Raw genomic sequence first — 27,339 nt, forward strand, 5'->3', positions numbered from 1 at the left:
ATTCCTGCATTAGGTTCATTTATGGCCTTCGTAGAGATGAGCACATTTCAGATTACTACGACGAACTGGGGTGGCTAAATGCTGATGACAGGAGGGAGTACTTTATTTGTTGTTTTCTTTTCATTATCATCTCCACTTCCTCCCCCCCGTACTTTCTCGAAAATTTCCATCCTTTCCACCGCCCTCTGTCACACCTACGCTCCACACCTTCAGCTTTTCTCGACCTTGCAATCCCCTTCTGCAGAACTTCCACATACCAAAACTCCTTCCGCTCAGTTGCTTGCACTTTGTGGAATGCCCTCCCTCCTGTCATCAGGAGAGCCACCTTGATCAATGCGTTCAAACGCACGCTCTTCGACCACTTAAGACGCCGTGGGCGCAGTGTTGGATTTCCGTCCCTGCCCTGCAACTGACCTCCTGTTACCTCTTGCCTAACACGCACTACTCAGATAGGTTTGCCTCTGTTCTTTTGATCCCCCTCATTGAGTCTATTGTTTCAGCATTATTATAATTATTATGTTTACTATGTATTTATAATTCCGTTGTTTCTTCTGCTTCTCCAATGTAGTTTATAAAATTTCTATTTTGCATTTTTATTTTTATTTGTATTTTTATATATGTCATCTGATTTTTGTCACTGAATTATTTTTGTTGTCTTAAATTCTTAGAGGGTTACGGCCTTAGAATTTCAATAAACGCTTAATCAATCAATCTCTTACATCCACCTTGACCAAAAAGTATTAGAGGTTAGCGAGCGGTGGCGGCGACGAAGGCGTCGGCGGCGGAGACGGCGGCGGTGGCGGAGACGGCGGCGGTGGCGAACCCCGCAGAAATAGCCGCGCATACCCCACAAAATATTCGCCATCGTATCGCGAGTCTTATCTCCTCCTCTCCCACTTCCCTGGTGAGGACATACATTTAAAAGAAGCCGCCGTTTTCAAAAATACAGTCATACTCACCTCCTCGCGGTGTGATTTATTATGTTTATGTAAACAGAACGACAAGCACATGGTCCATGTTTACATTAAATGGTCAATTGCCTCCACGCGGTACATTTCAAAGGTGTCAGGTTTTGGTCAAGAACATGGTGCTTGTTTATTTAGACATTGGCAATGATCGTCGCTAACTCTGTGTTATCACTGTTTATTTAAATATTGATTACGTAGAACTACATCGGATATCACCCCTCCCCAGGTTAGGTTAGGTTAGGTTCATACCCTCCTCGACGGTGATCCGCCTTGACGTGGTGAGGGGGCTCCCGTTTCCTTAGAGGAAAACGGGCTAAGAGATCACCACATGTCCCTTCACCGGGAGTGGCATGTTTTTCGGGCAGGGTACGCATATCGGCGACGCGTCACTCTGGACTCTGGACGAAGAGACCCGGCTGCGTCACGGGCGAGGCGGTCATGGTTCGAAAGGGCGGATGTAAGCCTCCCGATTAGAGCCAGGGGTAGAGATACCCTTAAGCCGTCTCGTGACTGGACAAGGCTGGTGTCCCCCTTGAAGGAGTCACGCGGGGTGTTAGTTCACCCGCCCGGTCGTGCAATTTCCCGGAAGGACTGGCCGGAGGATGGGGGACCCATAGCGAAGCGCTCAAGTCCCGAATCTGAAGGCAATCAGTCTTGGTGCCACCGCGTTGGCACCCGGGCGTGGGACTCTTAGGTGTAGCGGCTCTGGCCAGTACTACACCCGAACGGTCACCACCCCGCTAGTTAACAAATCCGACGATCGGAGCTATCCCTCGGGGTTAACGGGTAGGATTCCTGCCTTGCAAACCGTTGTAAGGCGGGTACTCAGAGACGGCGTGGGGATTCTCTGAGGCACGGGCTAGGCGGGGGGATGGAAGGTGAAGAGGTCACCGGAGTGGCCCGAAGCCCAACATCGCTCCAACAGGGGTCTGCATTCCCCCTCGTATAAAAACTCGGATGCAGGGACACGGGTAGGTATAGGTGGATTGACGCGGGCCTTCTACGTGGGAGCGCACGGGTCGCACACCGGCCAGCAGGGGTCTGCCTTTCCCTAATTTAAAACACGAAGGCAGGGACACGGGTAGAAGCGATGGATCGACGGGGTGACTTCTACCAAACGGGGTCACCGGTGTCACACATTGCAAACAGGTATCGCCCTCTGCCTGTATAAAAACCGGAGGAAAACGGGGGGACGGGGGGCTAACTTTGCGCGCGCGGAGGGAGAGTGATCACTCGTGATCAGTCTCTCTCCAAGACAGGAGTCTGCTTTTTCCTGTATAAAATACGGAAGCAGGGAAACGGGTAGGAGGAAGTGTGTGCCGTTGTACTCATGGCGAGAATTTTTCCGCTACGTGTTCATGCGTCACACATTGGCCAGCAGAGGTCTGCCTTCCCCCTAGTCTAAAACTCGGAGGCAGGAACACGGGTAGGTGGAGGTGGATAGGCAGCGTCTCCCACGAAAGGGAGTTGTTTGTCACACACCGGCCAGCAGGGGTTTGCCTTCCCCTAGTCTAAAACTCGAAGGCAGGGACACGGGTAGATGGAGGTAGATTGACACAGGCCTTCCTTCAAGGGGAAGCGCGTGTGTCGCACACCGGCCAGCAGGGGTCTGCCTTTCCCCTAGCATAAAAACTCGAAGGCAGGGAAACGGGTAGGAGAGATGGATGGTTGAGGGATCCGGATTCCAAATCCATTCATCGGTAGATGGGGTTTGCCCTCCCCAACCGTCAGGCAATTGGGTCCAGCTACTCGCCAATGTCGAGAGCGTCCCTGGGAACTATGGCGTGGCCTGACCGGTGGTTCGGAGTTCGGCTATCGCACGACTTGTCGTTGCACATGAAGGCTCGGGTCGGTCTCCCCCTTGCTGAATCGTACTGACGATCCCGACCCTGCCCCAACCCGGGGTCGTGGTTTCCGTTAAACGAGGAAGGGCACACCCATCTGGGTGTACATTTGTTTATGCACCCTTTAGGGTGCATATTATTTTACTCTGGAAGGGTCGTGCGGTAGGTGCTTTAACTGCCAACACAGGCGTCCGTCTAGTGGGGTTTTGCTCTAATCCTACTATAAAACAATCGCAGAGCTCACGCGTACGGTCTTCCCTGGCCAGAAGAAGGGTGCCGGAATCCTCCTTCTAGTGTAGATAGGGATCAACTGTTTTTAGGTTAAGTAGAGCGGAAGGAGGGGCTGCCAAACGGGATGGCAGCGGGTGGTCTCGCTCGTAAGATCGCCCGCCCTTTCTTTTTTCCTCCTCAATGAAGATCCACTTTGACGTGGTGAGGGAGCTCCCTCTTCCTCGAATTGCCTGCGGGCGAGGAGTGGTTGAGGGTCCAAGAGATCTCCAACGATGATTGCGTCTGCCTTCTCCGAAGGCTGACGCACCCCCGAGGCGCTTTGCGCGAAGGGATTGTGGTGAAGGGGGTGTCGGTGGACCCACTGTGTCTGAGGACGGCGTCGCTTGCGGCGCGCGTCCTGGCATGGTGGTAGCCGGCTCCCCCTGTGTGAGACAGACGGGCCGGCGGGATCTCAGTTCTACTGAACCCGTCGGGCTGGGCCGTTTCTGAGCAGTCCGGACTTGTCCGTGGCAGAGTGGAAACGGCGTGGGATGTCCCGACGCGTGCATCGTGGGAAACTCTCCCCGGTGCATTGGGTCGGGACGGCCCTCGGGCCGCTCGGACATCTCTGAGGCGGGGCCGAGGGCGTGTGTTGTACGAAGCGATAGGCATTTCCGCGAGAGGTTTCGCCCCGGATCGCAGCGTCTGTCGTTCCAGGACACAGTGGACGGGCCGCTGGAATCCCGGTTTTTCCGGACCCAGCGGGCTGGGCCGTCTCCGGGCCGCCCGGAATTACTCCGGGGCAGGGTTGGAGCGGTGGAGGACGGTCCAGCGCGTGCCTCGTGGGAAACTTTCCCCGGGGTTGCGGGCTGGACCGGCTCCGAGGCCGCTTGGAAGTTTTCCAAGGCAGGGCTCGGGGCGAGACGCAAGTACCCGGTGTCTCCGCGACGGCACCCCTTTTGAAGCGGGACACTGGGCGGTGGTGTGTCTGTCGTGAGGGCCGTGTACCTCACGGCAAACGTGCTGGTCGCCACGGCGGTTAGGGTGCGGAGGGGGCGTCGCCTCCGTTGCCCGATCTGTCCGTGGGGCCCCCCGGGTGGTGCCACCCGTGACGGTGCCCTCACTGTCGGAGGTGGGGGACCCCCGAAAGCCGCGGGAGTCTGGGGCTTGCCCCGCCCGCGGTGAGTAAGGGGCTGGAGGCCCGTGCACCGGATGATTAATTCCCGGTGCCAGCGCCATAAGCCGACCCCCCGGGAGTACCCTGGGCACCTTTCCCCACTTTGTGGGAGGGGGGAGATACGCCGCCGGTCGGTGCAGCCGTCACGGGACGTGGGATTAACCAAAATGAGCAAGTATAACTCTAACATAAACCAAAACAAAAGTAACAAAGGTGATGGCAGTGCAACCTCCTACAACGTAGGCAACACTAACACTGCCCCGGCAGAGGGGAGGGACGACTCTCAAATCCTAAAAGAGTCATACACCGGTGCGGGAGGACTGGAACTCTTCAGTCCAATACAAATCGATAAGAAGGGAATGTTCAAAACCTCTCGGGTCGTAGAAAATGTCAGGATCATCCCTCCGTACATCGAGAGGAACTTTCCTGAAGTGACGGTGTCACTGGGTGGCGGAAGGTCACCACTCCCCCGCACAACGCACAAGGATATAAATACGAAGTACCCAGAGGCTGAACAGGTAAATCTTGACCTCTATACGGCAATGAAGCCATGTCCACGGAAACAGACGCCAGTACCGCAACAACGGCAACGGCTTCGAGCAGGAAGAGGAGAGCAAAAGCAAACTCTCCAACCGGGAGACAAAAAAACAAGAACTATACCTGTTGAAGAGCGCGAAAATGCGTATCTACAGGCGGAGGAGGAACTGCTAATAAAATGGCGGGCAAATACGGCCTCCTCAACTATTAGAGTCCTGATGGGTGAAAAACCCAGGGAAGGGGATAGCGTCACACTGGCTGACCTCACAGTCAGTGAGCTTGCCGACCATGTGAACCAGGGAATGGCCCGTATAAGAGAGGTAGCCGAATATAAAAAAGGCGTGAAAGGGACACAAAAAAGATCCTTTGCGAAATAGCGATTGTGGCTGAGGCGGCGGTGAAAATTATGGGGCAGAGATCCCAAACCGAGGAGGCTAGCAAAACGCAGGCGCTGAATGACCGACTCCGAAGGGAGGTGGACTCCCTGAAAAAGGAGGTCGCTAGCCTCAAGCAAATTGTAGGAAATAGAACCGAAGAGGAGAAAAAGCGTACCCTGCCCACGAAACCAGAGGCCGTGGTGCCCGCCCCCCCCCCAGTAAGAAGGAGGAGCAACAGGATAGTAAGCTCATCCTCATCCTCGGAAGATGATGAGCCGTTAGCTTCGCGTTCAAAGCGATCCTCGCTAAAAATGCGAAATGATTCCTCTTCCTTGACACCACAGACAAACCAGTCTGGGGTGTCAAAAACAAACAAAAGAAAAGGAGGAAGCGAATACAAAGTGCAGGAAGGAGTTGGAGCGAATCTCTCAAGGAAAGATTTCCCGGGATGGAATGTCTTCCTCAAGGATATTATGACCAAGGTCGGAGGCATGATGAATGCCAAACTCGAGGCTCTCAACGACAGGCTTCTGCCGGAGAAACCTCTGCCCCCCCCCCCCTAAGAGCGAGAACACTCTGCCGGGGCGAGGAAGGAAAGAACGCTGCCACTGGCAAGAACAAGAACTCAGGGACGGTACCTACACTGCCGGTAACTGACAAGGCAGGGAAAAACGCGACGAAGAATGCCGTAGGAAGGAGGCCCAGAGTGTGTTCCTAGTGCCTGCGACAGTCTCAAGTGAATCATGGACACAGGGAAGAAAAGCAGCTAAAAAGGCTGCAAAAGCCAAATGTGGAGCCAACATGGCTAAGGAAGGAAATCCCCCTAGGGGTGATGATGCTCGCTCCAAAAAGGTTCCCATCACAAACGCGGCAATCAGAAGGGAGAACTCTTCCAAAAAAGGGCAGAAGCAGAAGAAAACGAAGATAAGGGTTCCGAGTCGAGCAGCCGTTGTCCTCACAGCTGTAGACAGCAGCAAAACGCCCCTCTCGGAGGCCCTCGCCCAGGTTCGAAATAAAATCGACCTACGAAGCCTAAGGATTGCGTCCCTGCGCCCCAGAAGGGCGATCACGGGCACGATCATATACAAGGTGCCAGGAGAACAAAGTGAGGAGAAAGCCGACGCGCTGGCTGCCAAGTTCCGGCAGGAGCTTAACAGTGAGGTGGTCAAGGTGGCCAGACCCACCAAAACTGCGTAGCTTAGGCTGACGGGACTAGATGACGTCACCGATGGCCCTGCGGTGGCGGAATCTCTGGCCCTTATAAGTGGGTGTGCAACCTGGGAGATCCGGGTGGGAACGATCAGACGGCCGCGGGGCGGGCTCGGGTCAGCCTGGGTCAGATGCCCTGCGGCGGCAGCCCGCAAGCTAGCCACAGCTGAGAAAGTCCAGATTGGGTGGGTCATGGCAAGGGTGGAGGCCCTGAGAGCCAGGCCTGCCTAATGCTACAGGTGCCTGAGGACGGGGCACACGATCGGCAGCTGCTCGTCGGATGTAGACCGTGGTGACCGCTGTTACAGGTGCGGTGAACAGGGGCATACTGCCAGTCAGTGCCGGGGGGAGATCAAATGCCCTCTCTGTACTGATTTAGGCAGACCGGCAAGGCATCGCTTCGGCGGTCCGGCGTGCACCCCTCCCCCCGAGAAAACAAAGGGAAAGGAAAGGGATAGGCTCAGGGGAGGAGAAATCAAGCCCCGAGGAAACGACAAGGCAACTACTGCCCCTGACAGCAAAGAATGGAGACCGAGGGGCCCGATAAAATCCCCTTCTCACAAGAAGACGTTCGTAGCCTGGAGGAGGCGAGCGACATGGAACTCTAATGGACTGTCGCCGTCTTCTCCGGGTCAATGCCAATCACTCCGCCAGAGGCCAGGATCTCCTGGCTCAAACAATGGCGGAGCAGAGCATCGATGTTGCGATCATGACCGAGCCGTACGCCGTCCCTCCAACCGACACCAGGTGGAGGGGTGATATAGCGGGCTTGGTCGCGATCGCTAAAGGTGGAGGAATCGCTGAGCCCCCTCTTGATCCTGTTGATAGGGGTGAGGGTTTTGTGTCGCGCCGGTGGGGCGCCAGGGCCCTCGTGGGGGTCTATATCTCCCCCAACATCTCGCTGGAGGAATTTGAGACGAAACTGGAAGAAGTCGGAAGAGTCGTCCGCCGGTTGCACCCCGGTTGGGTGCTGGTGGCGGGCGACTTCAACGCCAAATCCGTGGAATGGGGATCCTCCACCACGGACAGCAGAGGCGAGATGCTGGGGGACTGGCTGGCAGAATTGGACCTCCACGTCATTAACAGGGGCTCGGCGCCCACCTGCGTGGCGCCTTGCGGAAGTTCCGTGGTCGATGTCACGTTTGGCTTGGCGACGGCATACGAGGACGTGCGCAGCTGAGTGGTCTCGGACGAGGAGACTCTCTCCGATCACAAGTACATTGTGATGGAAGTCTCCTCGTCGAGGCCCCCACCGAGATTTGAAACCCAACCGGGGGGAGCAAGATACTCCCCCCCTCGGTGGGCCTTAAAACGTCTCGACAGCGAAGCGGCATACGCGGCTGCTGTCGCCAAGGCGTGGGAGGTGCCTCCTGAAGAGGAGAACCTGGACGTCGAGGCGGAGGCTGGTTGGTTCCAGGATGCCCTTGCGCAGGTTGCGATACCTCCATGCCTCGACGTCGAGGGAGAGGCTCTTTGAAGAAAGCGGTGTACTGGTGGTCGCCGGAGATTGCGGCTCTCAGAGAGGAATGCAACTCCGTGCGCCGCCGATACACTAGATACCGCCGAAGGAAGAGATCAGACGCAGAAGAAATGGCTCGGCGTTACGCACAGTACAGGGAGGCGAAAAGGACTCTCCAGGTGGCCATCGCAAATGCGAAGGCCAACGCCTGGGGGGAGCTTCTGGGGACCCTGGACGGGGATCCGTGGGGGCGCCCGTACCGTATCATTCGGAAAAAGCTTCGGCACGCGGGCCCCCCCGGTTGCGGAAACCCTTGATCTGGGGTTCCTGGAAGAGGTGGTTGCCACGCTCTTCCCAACGGACGCAGAGGAGGAGGCCCGGCCTCGGGAGGACCCGGAAACTATAAGGCGCAGAGCCGCATGGACGGAGAAGGACAGGGTCACCGAGGGAGAGCTCAAGCGGGCGGTGGACAGGATGTTGAAGAAGAACACCGCCCCGGGTCCCAACGGGATTCCGGGGAGGGTGTGGTCCATCGCCCTGAGCGTCCTCGGTGACAGGCTGAGGTGCCTGTTTGACAGATGCCTCCAAACGGGTCAGTTCCCGGCCTCCTGGAAGGAGGCCGGGCTTGTACTAATCCCGAAGGCCGGGCGACCCGAGGACGATCCCTCGTCCAAAAGACCTATCTGCCTGATCCCGCAGGTGGCAAAAATATTTGAAAGGATTGTCGCGTCTCGCCTGACAGCGCACATGTCATCGGTGGGCCCCGACATAGAGCGCTGCCAGTTTGGCTTTAGACCGAGGAAATCAACCGTTGGTGCGATACGGCGGTTGAGATCCCTGGTTGACAAGGCGGTCTCCAGGGGCGGGGTGGCGTTGGCGGTCAGCCTAGACATCTGCAACGCCTTCAACACTCTGCCCTGGGATAAGATAAGGGAGGGCCTTCGCCAAAAAGCGATCCCTCCCTGTCTGCGGGAGGTGGTCGGAGCCTTAGTGACCGCAGGATCGTCTGTGGCAACCAGAACGGAGGATGCAAGCGATGGACGGTCAGCATGGGGGTCCCGCAGGGTTCTGTCCTCGGGCTCATCCTATGGAATGTCGGATACGACCGTGTCCTTAGCCTGCACCCGTCCGCCGGTGTGGCGTTGGTGCGCTACGCAGACGACATCCTGGTGGTCGTCTCGGGGGCCGATTGGCGCGAGGCGAGACGCAGAATGGCGATCGGGCTGGCGCAGGTCCTGAGGAGGATTCACTAGCTGGGACTTAGAGTGGCCCTCCATAAAACAGAGATACTCTGGTTTTGGGGGGCCGCGCGAGAAGGGGCCGCCGTGGAGACACATCTCCGTGGATGGCACGCGGGTCGAGGTGAAGTCCCAGATGAAGTATCTGGGACTGATCCTCGACTCGCGGTGGGGATTCCAACCCCATTTTGAGTGGCTGGCAACTAAACTGAGCTCGGCGATAACTGGCTTTCGCCGTATTATGCCGAACCTGGGTGGACCTTGTGAGCGGGTTCGCCGCCTCTACATGGGGGTGGTGCGGTCGATAGCTATGTATGGCGCGTCTATTTGGTGTCAGGCCCTGGTGGCCTCTGCGCGCAACATTCAACTCCTGCGCAGAGAGCAGCGCAGAATGGCTATCAGGGTTGTTCGGGCGTACCGCACTGTCTTTGGTGGGGCGGTGTTTGTGCTCGCGGGCTCTGTCCCGTGGGTCTATGTGGCATGCTCCCTGGAGGAGGTGCACAACTGGAAGGAGCAGCTCGCCCACGGGAGCGAGCCTGTGACGCTGAGCTCGCTCACGGAAAGGAGGGACCAGGCTAGGGGGGACGAGTTTCGGCATTGGCGTGAGAGGCTCCCTCACGTCAGTGTTGGACTCAGAGTTGTCGAGGCCGTCGGGCCCATACAGGACCGATGGGTAGGGAGGGATCGCGGGGGCCTTTCCTTCCGCATGACGCAGGTGCTCACCGGGCATGGTTGTTTCGGTGAGCACCTGCACGAGAGGGCTGGACGGGAGGCCACCGCAAAGTGCCACCACTGTCCGGAGCCTAGGGACACGGCGCAGCACACTCTGGAGATATGTCCGGCATGGGCTGACGAGCGCCGTGCCCTCATGGCAGTTGTGGGGCACGACCTCTCCCTACCCACACTAGTGGAGAAAATCCTAGAGAGTCAGGAAAAGTGGGACACTTTCGCCTCCTTCTGCGAAACTGTAATGTTGCAGAAGGAGGCGGCAGAGCGGGTGCGGGAGGATGCGCCTGACGTACCGCCTGAGAGAAGGCGAAGAGGGGGGGGGAGACGGAGGAGGGTATGCCTGCAACAACATCAGTAGATCCTCCTCCCTCCCCCGCCCTCTCAGTGGGAAGATCGGGATAGGAGGAGGGTGGCTCTGTCGCACTCGTCCTGCCCCATTGGAATATTCGCCGGCGTCCCCGGTGGCGGCGGCAATATACCGCCGTCACCGGGAGACCCTGCTGGCGCGGCTGTAGCTCCCCTCTTCCCCCGTTACAAGGGGGAAGGGCGGATAGCCGGGAAGGAACAGTGGGGAGGGGGGACTCTCACAGCGCCGGCTAGACCGGACAGAGAGCCCTACCCTCTCCACTATTGAGGAGGTACGCCTCGGGCGGAATCAGCGGCGGGGTAGTTGCCCGGCTGACCCGTCTCGGGGCTTGGGATGCGAGAGTGCGTATCTAGGGCCCTCTTCCAGGGGGGTCCGGCGCACTCCCGGCATCCCGGTTCGGGCGGCTGGGGCTCGACTTCGGTCGAGCTCTGGCCGCTAACTCTGGAGGGGGGTTCCCGCTCTCGGGGGGGGGACCCGTTTGGGCTAGGACGGATCGCGGTGCATGTTTGATCCCGTGATCCGTCCCGAGCCCAGACGCCGGGAAAAGTTGGGTTTTAGTGAGTATGTCGGCTAGTCAGGTCGACGAGTCGCACATACCCCGCGTTCCTGTCCCCACAGAACCGGGAACCCATAAAGGCGTTTCCCAACTATAAAAAAAAAACAAAAAGGTTAGGTTCATACACGTGTCACCGTTTTAATCCCCCCCGTTCCCCAGCCGGTTTGGTCTACCCGCGTGACCTTATCTCCGGATAGGTCCTCCCGCAAGACCCGAAAAATCCCCCTCCCCCTTCCTCACTCCACACGCGGCACATTTCAAAGGTGTCAGGTTTATTTAATAATCGGTCAAGAACATAGTCCTTGCGTTATAATTGTTTATTTAAACATTGATTACGCAGAACTATCGGTTAGGTTCACCCGCGTGTTCCCGTTTTAATCCCCTCCCCTCCCCCACAAGGTTTGGTCTACTTGCGTGACCTTATCTCCGGTTAAGTCCCCCCGCGCGACTCGAAATATCCCCCTCCTTCTCCGCACCCCCCCCTCAGATCCCTGAATTAGAATCCGTCTATGCATTCTGCTACAATAATACAATGAGCTGGCGTTAGATAGTGAAGGTATGGAATGTGTTCCCGTAGGGGTCTGGAGTCGTTTCGGGGCCTCCCGAGGCCCTGCATCGACTCCAGATACAGGAATTGGCGTTCCTGCGGTTCCCGAGCTCGCTAGGGGGTCTGCGGTCTCTCGTAGGCCGTAGATTCAGGGATTTCAGCGACCCTGGCGCCCGAGCTGGCATACCGTAATCCGTCACGTGCTGAAATTACGTGCGGGACGGACCGATGGCCTGGGTCTCACCGCCCGGGCTGCGAGGAGTAAACCTCTATAAAAAATCCAAGGGTGGCGTCCGTGGCGCGGGGTGTCGTTCCGTGTAACAGCGGGGCGGGGCCTCGTGTCTCGGACGCCAACTACTTTAGTTGGTCGGCAGAGTGCTGCCTGGGTGGGGGTGCCGGTCCGGGGTGGTCCGGGGCGGGTGCTTGCGCCCGTCTCTGGCCTCCTCGGGCCGTCTCCCCCTGGTGGATCCGTTTGCCCATGGCGCCTCGGGCCGATGGTCCCCGGACATCGGCCTGAGTAGGCTCCGGGGCGAGGGTGGGGTTCCCCTCGTTAAATAAGACCCCACAATGGAACATACACATGGGCAAACGAAAAGGGAAATTACCGCCCAGGGGTGATCGGACACCCCAGGGCCGGCACGGGGGGGCTATTGTCCCGGGTCCCCCCCTGTCGTCATCGAACGACGGGCGGTCGAGCGGAGTGCCCGCAGGCTCCGCCGACCACAGAGCGACTGCGGAGAATGTTACCGCTGCTAACCTCGAGTTAGCAGCGCACCCGGAGCTAATCCGGGAGGAAGTGACGCGCCTTCGGCGTGAGACCAGAAGGCTCAAGCGTCGGACTCGGGACAAGCGAAGGGAATTGGCCGCCTTGTACCCTGATTACTACGTCCTTACGGACTCGGAGGAGGAGGAGATTTCCTCCTCCACCGAGGACGAAACCGGGGTGGAGCCGGCTCAACGAGCCGTGGCCCCCGCAACGGGCGTGGTCGAGGGGTATGATTCGCTGCCCGGTGGGCGGCCCGGGGTGGAGCCGGCCGGTAAGGCCGAGGCCCCCGTGCCTCCCACTGGGGAGACGTCGGTCCTGTCACCCGACCGAAGCCGCGAGGCGGAAGTCGGTGGACGGGGCCCGGTTTGCGGGGCGCGTCGGACGCGCTCCCTGTCTCCGGGCCGGCTGCTCGGCGGACGCCGCGAGGCGGATGCCGATCAGCCTGGCGGAGGCGGGGGGCGACGTCGGTCGCGCTCGCGCTCGCCGATCCGCATCCGCGGGGGTGGCCGGAGGAGCGAGGGTGAGCCTAGCTCACCCGATGAGTCTCTTCCGGGCACCACCGTGGATGTGGATCGGCCAGAGGTGGAGGAGGTTGTACAAACCTCCAGGGGCGCGGTGGAGGCGGTCTCCCCTCCCGCGCCTGAGTCATCGGAGGAGGTAGTGGTAACCCCGGATATTCCGGGTGTGCCCGCCGAATCCGGGACTCAGCGTGCGAGGAAGCGGGCACGTGGCCGTCCCCGGCTCGATGGGAGCGGGCCTTTCAGGTCTCCGTCTCCCCTCTCGGACGGGGCGGACATTGAGGACCGCCTCCACGGAGTGCCCATGGAGGGTTTCAGAGCACGGCGGCTTAGAGCCAATGTACTACGAGACTCCTCGGAGGACGAAGATATGTCGGGGGGACCTGATTCGCGGCCCAGGCAGCGAATCAGGATACCCCCGACATTATTTACACCGGAACAGCGCCGAGAGCTGGACCGGGAAATAGGTGTTATCTCCCGTAGCACCACAACCGATTTGGCCGGCCTGGCCGACGGTTGGCTACGGGAGGTGGAAACTGCCCGGGCAAAGTGCACCAATCTCGGCATGCACGGAGCCTTGTCCGGGCGGATGAAAAAGTACACTCACCTCGCTCGGGAGGCGTTGATGACCCTGGCCTATCGGGCCATGGGCCGCCTCGGGCGAGATGAGGTTGGTCACGAGGACGCGTCGGCCGCGGCGCGCGAGGAGGAAATAAGAACCCTCCGAGCCGAGGTCGACGATTTACGGGGCCAGCTCGGGGTCGCGAGGAGAGCACTAGTGCTCGAATCGGGGTCCTCGGGTGCGTCCCGGGACAGGGGGGGAGCTTCCTCCCGTCCCTCATTGGCTCCGGCGGTTGCTCCGGTCACCGACCCGTCCCCTTTCGAGGAGACGGTGCTCGAGATGCTGGAGCGGCTGTCGGGGACGGTGGGGGAGATAGAGAGACGCCTGGTGCGGGTCGAGGCGGGGGTTGATTCGGCGCCCGCCTTGGCCGGTACCGGAGCGAGACGCGTTAGAGGTGGACGTCGGGGGGACAGGGCTCCGCGGGAGGAGCCCACTTCCCCCGAGCCACCCAGCGGCCCCGCGGACTCGCCCGCTCGAGCTCCGTCTACGGACGGACCGAGTTGGGCGGCCGTGGTGGGCCGCAAGGAGAAGAGGAGGGCTGCTGCGGGGGGGGCGCCGACGAAGAAGTCGGCTCCCGCCCCCGCGCCCTCGAAGATCGGCCGTGGGCGCTCCCTTCCGCGGCCGGGCGTTGCCGGTGCTGGTGCCTCGGCGGGGGTGGGGCGGCATTGCCGCCCCTCCTCCGCTGGGGCCGCGGCGCGGCGATAAGAAAAAAAGAAGGGGCCGAAGGGGGTAAAACCGGGGGGGACGTCTCGTGCGGCGTCCGCTGCCCCGCGTGCGGTGGGGAGGCGGATCCCGCGCTCCTCCGTGGTGGCAATCACGGTGGAGCCGGGGTGTGCCTCCTACACCGACGTGATCTGGAGGTCCAGGGCGGCGATAAATCTGGGGGATATTCTCCCCCAGCCCGAACTGGGCCTCAAATTTAGAGTCTCGCAGGCCGGGGGTGTCCTGTTGGAGATCCCCGGCACCGAGAGTCGGCCCGCGGCGGAGCGCCTCGCGGCCGAAATGAGGCGGGTGGCCGGGGGCCCGGGGATCCGGATAACCTGCCCTATGCGTAGGGTGGGGATTCGGGTGTCCGGGTTCCTGGACTCCACCGAGCCGGAGGAGGTGGCGGTGGCGCTGGCATGCGCCGGAGCATGCAGCGCCACCGATATCATAGTCGGTCGAGTTACTCGCGGCCGCCGGGGCATGGGCTCTGTGATAGCACAGTGCCCGGTCGCGGCGGCGGCGAGGCTCGCCAAGGTGGGAAAAGTGGCCCTGGGCTGGGCGGCTGCGCGCGTGGAGGCGCTTAAGGCGCCTCCACAGCGCTGCTATCGCTGCCTGGCACAGGGCCACATGCAGCACCGGTGCCCCGGTTACTTTGACCGGTCCCGGTGCTGCTTCAACTGCGGCGGGGAGGGTCACACTCGGGCACGGTGCGCTAATCAGCCATTTTGTCCCGAGTGTGCCTCCCGCAACAGGGCAGCCGGCCACCGACCGGGTGGCGCGGGCTGCCCCAAAATACCCCCCATGCCCCGGAGGGCCGGGGGGCCTCCTCCTTCCTCCCCGTATCTGGGGAGAGAGGAGGAAATGGAAATGGAGCGGCCTCCGTCATCGCCGGACGCTGACGCTGCCCGCGGCGCTCAGGCCGTTGGGGGCGACGGTCCGGCGGTGGCCGAGGCCGCCAAGGGGGGTGCGTCTCCCGCGGGCGGGGTCCCAGTAGATGGGCCCCCGGCTGCGGTGGATGCTCGGCTGCCGGGGTCCACCTCGGACACTTCGGAGTCCGGGGAGGAGCCCCCGCCGCCTAAATCGCGCGCGGTCGATGAGACCGGCGCGCCCGACGCAGTCAGCGTGTCGAGTCACGCTTCCGGGGATAACCTCCCCGTGGCCAGGGTAGTTCTGTCTCCCCTCCCCCGCCAACTCCCGCAGAGGGAGCGGAGGGGGAGTAAGGCCACGAGGGAGGCGAGGCCCAAGGGAGGCGCGCCAAGTGCGCCCTCCCCGGGGCCGCCCGTCCTCGGCAAGGGGAAGCGGCGATAGTGCCGCTCCTCGGGTGCCCGCCCCTAGCTGCCCCTAGCGCTCGGGGGATGCGACGGGACGGGGCCCAGGCCGATGGGGCCCGGCGCCAGGCGAGAGGTTCCCTCCCTGGCGACCGGCCTGGCCATTCGAGCGCCGTGGACGGGAGGAGGCGGGGCGGGCGGCGGCGACCGCTCGTCCCTGGGCGTGGGGCTCGCACCGGCGATATGTCGGGAGCGGTCCCATGGCCCTAAATGGGCGCGGGGGTGCGTGATGCCTCGCTCCGCATCCCCGGGGTCGGGCTAGGCCCTACTGGCTGACGTATCTCGGCTGGGCCAGCAAAGCCCGACTCCCAACCCGACGAACTGGCGCGTCGGGGAGCTTCATGCTCCGATCCCCAGTGGAGGGATGTTGGAGAGTGCTATAGCAATCCCGGTCCCTCCACGCAACGGGGCGAGATGGGCTCGGTGGGTTTTTAGTGGGTAGGCGGGCCGGGCCTCGCCAACTTTCTGCCGCGCAAGCGGTCTGTGCCGGCGAGGGGTACCGCGTCCCGAGTCCCACACTCCCGTGGTCTAGCCAACCCGGGGTACTATGAGTATTTTCCCCACGATAAAAAAAAAAAAAAAAAAAGGGTATGGAATGTGTGAGTAATAATTTTTTGTAATCCAAGTCTCCTTATTTATAAAATGTTGAAGAGAACAAATATTCTAGTCGAATCATGTAGACCAGTAAATAAATGTTTAACTTATATTAATTACATATTATTTTGTAAACAAGAAATTAATGTCTTACAACACCATAATTGTTGTTATTCTTTAGTGTAGTGTCGTTTTATTTTGTAGTAAATGTTTTTCTCAATGTCTGCGTTCTCATGTTAGACACAGACTGTCCTCGAAATGTTTTTGTCATCTTATGCGAGAAAAACATGTATTCAACTTTCATTGAGAACATTTTTCTTTATCTCTTATAGTTTCGACGATACACGCTTCGAAAGAAAAAACCCAATTTTCTTCAAAGGGGTGTTTCACCCTTAAAAGTGTATTTTAGGACACGTGTAAAAAATATGTGTTCCTTATTTTAATTTGTACAACATATTAAAGGCACGTCGAAATCGGAGGGAGTCACTTCCGTAGCGCACGAACGCGCGGACGGGTGCGCGTACCGTGCGTATAGAGAGGTTTTTAATTATTTTTGGAAAATGGAAATGTTTTATCGTAACTTTATCATATAATGTTGAATTTGTAATAAAATAAGCTTTATTTTGCTTATAAAAAAAATAAAAATTTTGAAAAAAAGTAAGTAAGTGGTGGGGGAAAGCATTTAAAAAAATTTTAAAAAAATTTTTTTTCGCTGTTATAAATTACTTTTCGAGCCATTCAACTTTCATTTAAAACATTTTTTTCTATCTCTTTTAGTTTCGACGGCATACGCTTCGAAAGAAAAAAACCGATTTTCTTCAAAGGGGTGTTTCATCCCCTTAAAATGCGTATGGGCACGTATAAAAAAATACGTGTCCCTTATTTTTATCTGTACTACAACATATTAAAAACTCGTTTTCATCTGAGGCGGACATTTCCCAGTGTTTCCTTCTTAGATTTCTTAATTGTTATACATAATTGTTAAATCGCTTTTAATTATTTAATATAATTAAATTTAATTATTTAATATATTTTATAAATAAACAAGCGTCGTAAAATCTAGACCAAAAAAAAAGACAATAACAAAATCGTTTTACTCGGAGACCGTTGTAGGTATAACGATTTGATACATTTATTTTGACATTCTTAAAACAGTCATTGTAAATTTTTATTACAAATATATTTTTTGTGTTTTTGAGAAATTTTAATTTAATTAATAATAGAAAAGCATTTTTAAATTCTTTGACTTCTTTAAAATAACATTTTGTATTAAATAATTGATAGCAGTTTAACAATTATGTATAACAATTAAAAAATATAAAATTTAAATAAAAAAAATTGTTATCTGCGGGGATCGAACCTGGAACCCCACAAGCATACCAGTCGACGTCTCTACACCCCATGCCACGCCATTTATGCGACAATCGTTCTTCTGTAACGGTACTAATATATGCTGAAAATGTTTAATCATTTTCTTGAGAATGCCTAAAGTTTCGCAACAAACGGCTTTACTACTGTAAAGGTGTGAATGAATACTACGCAACCATAAAATTTTATTAAAATTGGTGAGACACATCTCGAAAACTCCCTTTGTAAGAGAATTCCCTGTGGCACCTGTTGCGAATCGCAAGACAAGATTCTAAGAAACGCATCGTCGTCTACGCGGCATTCCAACCCGCGCACACCGCCAGGCATCGCAACCGCAAACTTAAACGCTTTGGACGAATACGCGGCGTACGCAAAGGCGTGCGACTGCGATAGCGATACCACACCGTTCGCACTCATCGACCGCGATCCTTTTGGGAATAAAACTCTGTAAATAGCTACCGCCACATTGTAAATACCGCATCTTTATATTTTCTTTTCTTTACTGTCCTACCGGATTAATTTTGTTTATAATAAACTCTCATTTTTATTCGCACTCCCGATCTCAGAGTTAATAATCCGGTAACCTCTCTTCGAGCACTGGCTTCCCTGAGTTCGTCCGTGCTCGGACAAACATAGGTTGTTACAATGTAAATCATATTGTGACATTTGAGCACAGCAGCCTCGCGGAAACACCCGCGTGTAACAGTGAGTTCCTCCGCCCCTGCCTGCCACTTGTATCCGTTATTCGTTAACAATTTCTTCTTGTAACTCAAAAACTAAGCTCCGGACAAATTTTTACTAAAAGAAAAATGGTCTCAGAATTCAATTACAAATATGTTTGTAAAAAGAACAATATTTATTCTGGCTCATTCTCTCTCTCTCTCTCTCTCTCTCTCTCTCTCTCTCTCTCTCTCTCTGTGTGTGTGTGTGTGTGCGTGCGTGCGTGCGTGCGCGCGCGTACGTGTGTGCGCGTGCATGTGCGCGTGTGCGTATGTGTGTGCGTGCGCGCGCGCGCATGTGTGTGTGTGTGTGTGTGTGTGTGTGTGTGTCTGTGTGTGTGTTGGATTTTTTGCGTCAAACGGGCCACCCCCTCCTTTCAAAAATTAATGCAACGGAAAAAAAACGTTTAAGGTCTCAAAATATTCTTATACTTGTGTAGATTTAAATGGAACGTAGTAATTTAAAAAATTCAATATGGCAGCTGAAATATGGCGCCTGAAATATAGCACCTAAAATCTACAAAAGTTACAAATGATCTTATAATCTTTTCGATTAAAATGCGAAAACTTAACAAATTGGCTTGAACATGATTACTATAATGTTTTCGAGGTTATTGATTATGAATCTGGAGACAAAATTACAAAATTTGAAATGGCGGATTTAAAATAGCCGGATTTGGAATCAGTACATAAAACGTAAGTATTAATTGTTGCTTATTGTTGTGTGTTATCGAGTCAAAAACGGCATCAGAGTATCGCATTCCCACATAGAAATTGACTTCCATTGATGTCCATCGCCCTTCCATAGCTCCATGGGTCGTCTATCTCCATGGTGGAAGTTACCCAGGGAGAAATGACAGGTCGAATCGACGTCAATTTGACGTCGGTGGCGTTTAACGTTTCCAAGTCAAAACATCGACGTCAATTTGACGTCGATCATCGATGTCAATTTGACATCGATCATCGACGTCAATCAAACATCAACAACATTTACAATCTTTCATAGGTTTAATTAAATAATACCGATAAAAAGATTTAAGTTTAATAAAATTTAAAAATTGAATAAAAAAATTAATTAATTAAAAAATGTATTAAAAAAGATTAAATTAAGTTAAGTTAAAAGTTAATTTTTATAAATATTAGTTGTATTGTTTAAATAAAAATGTAATTTTTAAAAATTAGATTTTTAAAAGTACTCTAAATAACCAAACAATAAGAAAACATATATGAACATATTTTATATATAATTATATATATTTTTTGCATAAAAAATTTTTACCGGTAATTGAAATTTAAAATTTAATTACGTATAAAACAGAAAATTAATTTATTATTATTATACTTAATTGTTTGTACAGAAAAACTTATTTACATGGTAACATGCTTTAAATTATTTAGATGTTTAGCTTTCCGTTATTGGGTGCATAGAAAAAAGGGGCGCTACACAAACTATAATAAAATGATAATAGAATCAATGTCAAATTGACATCAAATTGACATCAATTTGATATCGATATCATTTTGATATTGATTCGATAAGTTATTTCTCGTTGAGTTATATAGTAATACCGATAAAAAATTATAAGTTTAATAAAATTTAAAAATTTAAATAAAAAATAAAGTAATTAAAAAATGCATTAAAATATTAAATTAAGTTAAATTAAAAGTAAATGTTTAAAACTATTATTTGCATTGTTTTAAATAAGAATGTAATGTAATTATTTGACATTTATTCATCAACGTCTCACTATCTATATTAATTTTTCAAAATCTATAGATATATATTATATATTTTATTTTAGTTTTTTAATTATTATTAGATTTTATTTTTCTAATTTTATAAATTGTTTAAGTATAATGCATATAATAAAAATTTTTAAAAATTTTAAATCTGTTGCATTACCATAAGAATCTTAAATACTCACAGCGACTACATTTAGGAATACTGACATTAGTAGCGAGAAATAATACGCTGAGACGCTGAGAATTCGTTATTTTTAAATGAAAAGCTATTTTGATAAAATAACATTGTAAATCATTTTAACTAATTTGTAAAATTGTTTGAAAACTATTATTTTTTTTCTTGACAGTTGTTTATTAACTGCCAAAAAACCATAGCTTTCGGACAATTTGACAAGTTTATTAACGTAATTTATAGTGTTTTTATCAAAATACCTCTTTAATTAAAAATGACACACAAGAATTGTCAACGTCTCACATCACATTAAAATTCGATTTAATCATAATTTATGAAATCCTGTAATTTTGGATTGAAATGATAGATTTAATAAGTGAGTGCTGGCGCCACCGCTAGGCAGGCACGTCGCGGTGGATCTTCTCATAAGTCGAATGCGGCCACAGGCTTTACATGTAGGCGCCACCGCGGCCGACTCCCCAGCTCATACTTCAATGAAACTTTTAAAAGCTGCTTACTGTAACTTTGAGACGAATACTCGTTCTCGTTCTTTTTATACGTGACGTGTGTTTGGAATACTGTTCAACATAAAATTTTATATTTTTACATGTAAATAACAATTTGTATTGTTATTTAATCTTGTACATGAATTAAATATTTAATTCAAATTTAATCTTTTTTTAATCTTTTTTAACAAAAAAAATACAAGAAATACTTTTTTTGTAAATTAAATATTTATTACGTTTACAATTAATGTATTCTGTTTTAATAAATCTATCTGGGTTTTGATTTAATTTTAATCGATCTTAATACCGTATTTTCGGTTCAGAAATTCAGATCGATTTAAATCACTTTTTTTTAAATCGGTTTTAATTGCACATTTTTGGCATATTGTATTTTGTAATTAAATGTTTTAACTTTTGGCATGATTTTTTCTATCCCTCCAGTCTATTAAACGATTTCTGAGAAATGATAATGGAATTGATGTCAAATTGACATCAATTTGACGTCGAAATCATTTCGATATGATTCGATATTGGTCATTTCTCGTTGAGTTATAGTACCGAAAGGATGTTGTTCGATTATCGCCTCGGTCCAGACGTACTCTCTGGACTTAGAGCGCTTACACGAAAATTACAAGTATCTTAAAAGACACGCACTGGAGTTTTAATCAAGTTCACTTTAATTCACTTTGGCACAGAGCTCAGCGATCTCTGGGCCAACGCAATAGAAACGCTCTGTACGATCTAAGAATCGCCGTTCTCGGAGTCACAAAGGATCGCGGTCGCTAGTCGCGTGGTTTTCCTAACACCGTCCTCGAACGAGAGAGTGAGCGTCGGCTCTCGAGAGCGCGAAAAGCCGCAAAGCTCTGCCCCCGCGTCTCCCCGTCGTTCCCAGCTCCTCGATCCACCGGGAACGACGACGAGGCCAGGGAAGCGGACAGAGCCGTAAAATACGGTAGGAATCTTGCGACATATTTAAATTAGTTTCAAATAACGAACATGCCGCCCGCCTCGTCCGGTCGACGAAATACGAGCTGGCTTAACTAAATATGAACAAAAGGAGAAAAAAAGAAAAGAAAAAAAAGGACAATTAACTGCTCTAACGTAACGATTAATAAAGAACCTAATACGCTAACCCAATTAAAGCAAATCTAATAAAGGCGAACGTTGAATAAGAAAATTGAGATTTATAAAATTGAAGAGGGCTGTCGAGGCGTCCTCGCGATCAACGCGCGTCGATCAGGGCAGCACCGCATCAGGCGGCTCGTTCGCTGCTCCGAGAGGACCCAGATCCGTGGCGATTGGGAGAGGACAGAGCTTAGTGACGGGCCTCTTCAGCTCCGTCGCCGCCGTGCGGATCGTTGCCACGCGCACGCATCCGTCCGGTCCCGGGAAGACTTGAGTAATCCGACCTAGTGGCCACTTAGCCGGCGGCAGCAGCTCGTCCCTCACCAACACCATGGTGCCCGGCGTGAGGTTGATCCGCTCTCGGGTCCATTTGGAGCGCTGCTGCAGTTGATGCAGATATTCCTCATGCCACCGCTTCCAAAATGACTCCTTAATCGCGGAGATCAACCGCCAGCGCGAGGTGGGATGGAGATCGGACTCCGGAACCTCTGGTACATTCCCGAGCGCCTCGCCCACCAGGAAGTGCCCAGGCGTCAACGCCACCAGATCCGCCGCGTCCGTGCTCAGGGGGCTTAGCGGCCTTGAATTAAGACAGGCCTCAATCTGGCGTCGACAGCTCTTCGTAGGTCAAGGCATTGTCACCAAGGACACGGCGCAGGTGATGCTTGACCGAACGGACTCCCGCCTCCCAGAGGCCCCCAAAATGAGGGGCCTGCGGTGGAATGAACTTCCATTCGGTCCTGTCGTTGGCCAACACCTCGCCGGCCTCCCTATAGAATTCGGAGGCGGCTCGAAATCTGGCCCTCAATTCAGCGTCCGCTCCACGAAAGTTAGTGGCATTGTCGCTAAGCAGCAGGCGACACCGACCTCGACGAGCAGTGAATCGGCGAAATGCTGCAATAAAAGCCGACGCCGACAGGTCTGATACGGCCTCCAGGTGAATCGCTCGAGTGGCTAAACAGATAAAGAGGCAAATGTAGCCTTTGGCGGAGGTGTGTCCTCGTCCCTTGTGAGCCCTAATACGCAGGGGGCCGGCGTAGTCGACCCCGGCCGATGCAAAAGGTCTAGAGGGACGCACGCGTTCGGGTGGCAGCTGACCCATCTTCTGCTGCGCCGTTTCCCCACGAAAACGGGCACAGCGTACGCACTCTCTGGCGATCCTTCGCACTCGAGTAGCCACCCCCACAACCCAGAATCGGCGAAGGAGATAGCTCCGCATAAGTTGAGGTCCCCCATGCAGGGTAGCCGTATGCGCGTCGCGAAGGACTAGATCAGTAATAGGACCCTCCTTTGGAAGAATCAGGGGGTGCTTCTCGGGGAAGGGCAGTTGAGCTGACTGAAGTCTACCGCCCACTCGCAAAGACCCATCCTTGTCCAGGAAGGCTCAACGCTCGCAGTGACGAGCCGGTCGGCAGCGGGCCGTCAGCCGTAAGCGCCTCTAGGTCCCCCGGAAACTCCCTTCGTTGCGTCAGTCTCACCATCGCAGACAGGCTAGCCTCCAACTCCGCACCCGTCAAGAATCCACCCTGGTCTCTCCCACCTCGGGCGGCTCGATAGAATCTGAAACAATACGCCACCACGCGCACAAGCCGCGTCAGCGTTGAGAATCTCTCTTCGAGGAGATCCTCTTTATTTTCTGGAGCGGTCCGATGCACCGCCCTTCTTTCCTCCTCTTCGTGTCGAGTGGCAAGGTCACCCACCACAGGCCACGCGGCGGGCGGTTCCCGAAGCCACTCGAGACCGCTCCACTCGAGACCGCTCCACCACAGATTCAGTCCAAGGAACTCCGAGATCGGAATTCCCCTGGTTGCCACGTCCGCTGGATTGAAAGCCGTGGGGACATGTCTCCATCGTTCGCTCGGCACTAGACTCTGCACCTCCGCCACTCGGTGCGCTACAAATGGTCGCCAGCGCGAGGCATGGGAGCGCAGCCAGCACAGGACGACTCTAGCATCCGTCCAAGCCGTGACCGGCGCGTCCTCCATATCCAGCTCGCATGCCACGGTGCAGCAACCAAGCCGCCAGGACGGCTCCGCATAGCTCCAAGCGAGGCACACTCTGCCTCTTGACGGGAGCCACCTTGGCTCTAGCCGTCAGCAAGGTCACCTCTACCCGGCCGTCCTGCTTGGTGACCCGGGCATAGACTGCCGCCGCGTAGGCTCTCTCCGACGCATCGGAGAAGCCATGGAGCTCTACGTCGTCCTCCAAGTCACGCTGCAGCCAGCGCGGTATCCATAGAGCCGACAGTCCAAGCAGGGACGCAGTGAAGGCGCTCCAAGCCTCTACCAGCTCAGAGGGCAGCGGATCGTCCCAGCCGTGGCCGGCCAGCCACAGATCCTGCATAAAGATCCTGGCAAATATCAGGACCGGCGCGACCCAACCCAGCGGATCGAACAACCAAGCCGCGTCGGACAGGCCCGCTTCGTGATGGCTTCGTGTTGCTGGAACCCCGCCACTCTGACCGACAGAGCATCCTCGTCAGGGTGCCAGACCATCCCGAGGGCGCTTACTGCATCGAAAGCCGGCAGCAACGCTTCCCCCGGCGACGCTTGCGGGAGAAGTTCCCGGGCGTTAGAGGCCCACTTGTCGAGCGCAAAACCTCCAGCCTGCAACAGCGCCATCAGCTGGTGCTGGACCGCCTGTGTCCCAGTCAGATCGTTTCCACCCGCCAAGATGTCGTCGACATAGGAATGTCGTAACAGGGCCGCCGCTCCCAGCGGAAAGCGTACAGCCTCGTCCCTGGCCAGTTGCTGCAGCGTGCGTATGGCCAGAAAGGGTGCCGAGGTCGTGTCGTAAGTCACCGTCCTGAGCTGGAACTCTTTAGCACTCTCCGTCGGGCTGGCACGCCAGAGTATCCTCTGCAAGTCCACGTCAGTCGGATCTGCCAGAACATCTTGACGATGTCGGCCATGAATCCGACCTTGAACCCTCTCCATCTAGTCAGGATGACCCACAAGTCGGACTGTAATCGAGGACCTGGTAACAAACAGTCATTCAGCAAATAACCAGATGTCGTTTTAAAAGATGCATTAAAAACCACGCGTATTTTCCCTGAGGGATCTCCAGCCTTGAAGACCGCGTGGTGAGGCAGATAGTAGCACACCGATGGGTCAGGAACGTCCTCCGGCACCGGACCCATGTGATCCAGCGCGAGATACTCCACCATGAAGTCGGTATATCGTTTCTGCAGTTCTGGCTTTTTCGCCAAACGCCGCTCCGAGCCGAGCAACATAGACCGCGCGGCCGAGCGCGACTCGCCCAGCCAACCAAGCCGATCCGGACGGCAGGGCAGCCGCACGATGTATCGACCCGACGCGTCCCGATAGTGCGTCTGTCGGAAGTGCTCCTCCGCTTGGTCCTCGTCGGAACGCGCCGATCGTCAAGCTCCTCGAGCTCCCACAGACGCTTAAGAGCTATCGTGAGTTCATCAACGGGCTCTGCCAGCAGCACAGACACAGTGTGCGCAGCAACTGCAGCCTTCTCCCCGGAGTCCACCGCGCCCGTCAGGATCCAGCCGAAAGCGGAGAGGTGAGCCGAAGGAGATCCCGGTCCACCGTGGCGAATGTCAGGTCGCATCACCCGTCCATAAATATCGGCGCTAAGGACGACGTCTACCGCAGCTGGCGACGCAAAGTCCGGGTCGGCCAACGGAAGATTCGTTAGGTGCGGCCATACACGCGCCGCAACGCGTTCAGGGGGGAGTAGACCCGTCAGTCGCCGAAGCACGAATGCCTCCGTCTCGAGACGGAACGTTGGGTCCTTTCGGGACTTGATAATAAGATTGACCGTGGTAGCGGCTTCTCCAGTTCGCGTGCCCTGCAGACCGGATACCGCCACCCGGACTCGGCGGCGCGGCGCGCGCAACAGTTGGGCAGCACTCTCTGTTATAAAGGAAGCCTCTGACCCACTATCAAGCAGGGCTCGCACCGTCAGCTGCCTGCCGGATGATCCTTCAAGCAGAACCTGAGCCGTGGTCAGCAAGACGGTTCTTCCGCTGGTAGCGACCGCCGAGCTCACCCCTGCACTCAAGGAGTTAGTTTCAGCGGCCGTATCTTCCGTTCCTCTCGGCTCGTCCCTGGAGGTGCCTCTAGATTGCCTAAAATTAAGTCCGTGCAACGTAGTGTGATGGTTCGTGCCACACACCAAGCAACGACCGCTAGCCGGACAAGAGTCCGCCTGATGTCCTGGCTTGACGCAGTTCAAACACGCGCCAAGCTTTTTTACCTGGTCCGCGCGCTGAGCGACTGGCAACGCCTTGTATTTTGGACAGAATGTTAAAGCGTGCGCACCCTGGCAAAGAGAGCACGTCTTCGACTTCGTTTTCGGAGTCACGGCCGTGCTGCATGCGACGCGCGTGGCCCTAGGCGTGGGTTTCGCACTCACTCCTGGTCCTCCCCGCGGGAGGGGGGCGTCCGCCCTAGCCGCCTCCAGAGCGCGTACTCGATTTTCCAGGTAGACCTGTAACTGCTGGAACGTCGGGAAATCGCGCGAATCCAAGAGCGACGTCTCCCAGTGCATCCGCGTCGTGGCGTCCAACTTGCTAACGAGCAGGTGGACGAACCAATCGTCCCACGTCTCCACTGGCCGCCCCAATGAGGCAAACGCGCGCCTCGCCTGGTTGAGCACGCCCAACAGCCGCTTGATCTCACCAGCCGAAGATTTGCCGGCGGCCGGGCAAGAGATCAAATGACGCATGTGGGCGCAGAGTAGGACGCGCGGGTTGTCGTAGCGGACCATCAAATCCTGCCACGCCCCATCGTAGGCACCGTCCGTCAATGGAACGCCCGCGACGACCTCCGCTGCTTCACCGGTCAAGCACCCCATCAAATACTGCAGCTTCTGCACCTTAGGAACCCCCGTGACGTCATGGACTAGCGAACGAAATAAGTTTCGAAATCCCTCCCACTCGAGTTGATCGCCGGAGAATTTCGATAATTCCAGTTTCGGAAGCTGCATTTGTCTAAGCACCGGTGCAACGGCCGTGGAGCTCGGCCCCGGGCTCCACGGCCGTTGCACCTCCAGCGCAGCTCCCGCTCTACTTAGATGAACGAAAAGATCATTAAGTTTGCTACGCATACCAAAATACTCCTCTTCAGTGGTGGTGAAGTAGTCATTCTTTATGTAGTCCGTTCTGTCAGCCTCGGGATCGGCCGCGATTTTGAAGTGCACGTCCTGATAACGCCTCCAATAGTCATCGAGGCGCGCCAGCCGGCTAGAGACTTCGTACGCCGTAATTTTGGCTTGTCCTAATTTTTGTAGGTTTACCCACATGCGGGAAATGTATCCCGCCAGGACTACTTGTTGTTTGATCGTTCGATCCAACATAGCGATGAGCACGGCGAGCTCAGCTTAAGATCAGACACCGCGCGCGTGACGCCGGCCAAAGTTACTCGTTGCGCGGCCACACGGTGAGCTTACGCGATCCCAGCGCTCGAGCAAGCGCTCCTCACGACTCGTGTAACACGGGCGCAGGGTGCTGCCGCGCGAATCACGATTCCGGCGCGTGTAACCACGTGTTCTACGCGCTGGCACTCCGACGTTTAATGATCGCGGGAAAGACACGCAGCGGAAAGAATTGCCCGCGTCTGCGGAGCACGAGCAAAGATTGCTAATTAACTCTATTAATGAGCTCCGGATTCAATGGATGCGGCTCGAAGGACCAAATATTCGATTATCGCCTCGGTCCAGACGTACTCTCTGGACTTAGAGCGCTTACACGAAAATTACAAGTATCTTAAGAGACACGCACTGGAGTTTTAATCAAGTTCACTTTAATTCACTTTGGCACAGAGCTCAGCGATCTCTGGGCCAACGCAATAGAAACGCTCTGTACGATCTAAAAATCGCCGTTCTCGCAAACGGAGTCACAAAGGATCGCGGTCGCTAGTCGCGTGCTTTTCCTAACACCGTCCTCGAACGAGAGAGTGAGCGCCGGCTCTCGAGAGCGCGAAAAGC

The 27,339-nt window shown here is 54.4% G+C and overlaps 5 protein-coding genes across 5 annotated transcripts in view; 1 reads left to right on the forward strand and 4 right to left on the reverse strand.

Moving 5' to 3' along the window:
• The window catches only part of LOC113004950, a 418,572-nt gene that overhangs the window by 122,027 nt on the left and 269,206 nt on the right, over positions 1–27,339 (reverse strand). The window lies entirely within an intron of this gene.
• LOC120356929 lies at positions 7,974–10,558 on the forward strand. The gene is made up of 2 exons (XM_039445836.1): positions 7,974–8,922; positions 9,025–10,558. The coding sequence occupies exons 1-2, from the start codon at positions 7,974–7,976 to the stop codon at positions 10,104–10,106; spliced, it is 2,031 nt and encodes a 676-aa protein (XP_039301770.1). The 3' UTR covers positions 10,107–10,558.
• On the reverse strand, positions 21,496–22,486 carry LOC105203399. Its single transcript, XM_011172185.1, has 2 exons — positions 22,064–22,486; positions 21,496–21,987 (listed from the first exon to the last, which is right to left on the reverse strand). Exons 1-2 carry the CDS (start codon positions 22,484–22,486, stop codon positions 21,496–21,498), a joined length of 915 nt encoding a protein of 304 aa, XP_011170487.1.
• Positions 22,728–24,320, reverse strand: LOC105203398. The gene is made up of 3 exons (XM_011172184.2): positions 23,895–24,320; positions 23,337–23,841; positions 22,728–23,278 (listed from the first exon to the last, which is right to left on the reverse strand). The coding sequence occupies exons 1-3, from the start codon at positions 24,318–24,320 to the stop codon at positions 22,728–22,730; spliced, it is 1,482 nt and encodes a 493-aa protein (XP_011170486.2).
• LOC105203396 lies at positions 24,379–26,709 on the reverse strand. The gene has a single exon (XM_011172183.2). It carries the CDS (start codon positions 26,707–26,709, stop codon positions 24,379–24,381), a length of 2,331 nt encoding a protein of 776 aa, XP_011170485.2.

Source organism: Solenopsis invicta, chromosome 2, assembly GCF_016802725.1.
Source record: "Solenopsis invicta isolate M01_SB chromosome 2, UNIL_Sinv_3.0, whole genome shotgun sequence".
Taxonomy (NCBI): Eukaryota; Metazoa; Arthropoda; class Insecta; order Hymenoptera; family Formicidae; genus Solenopsis; species Solenopsis invicta.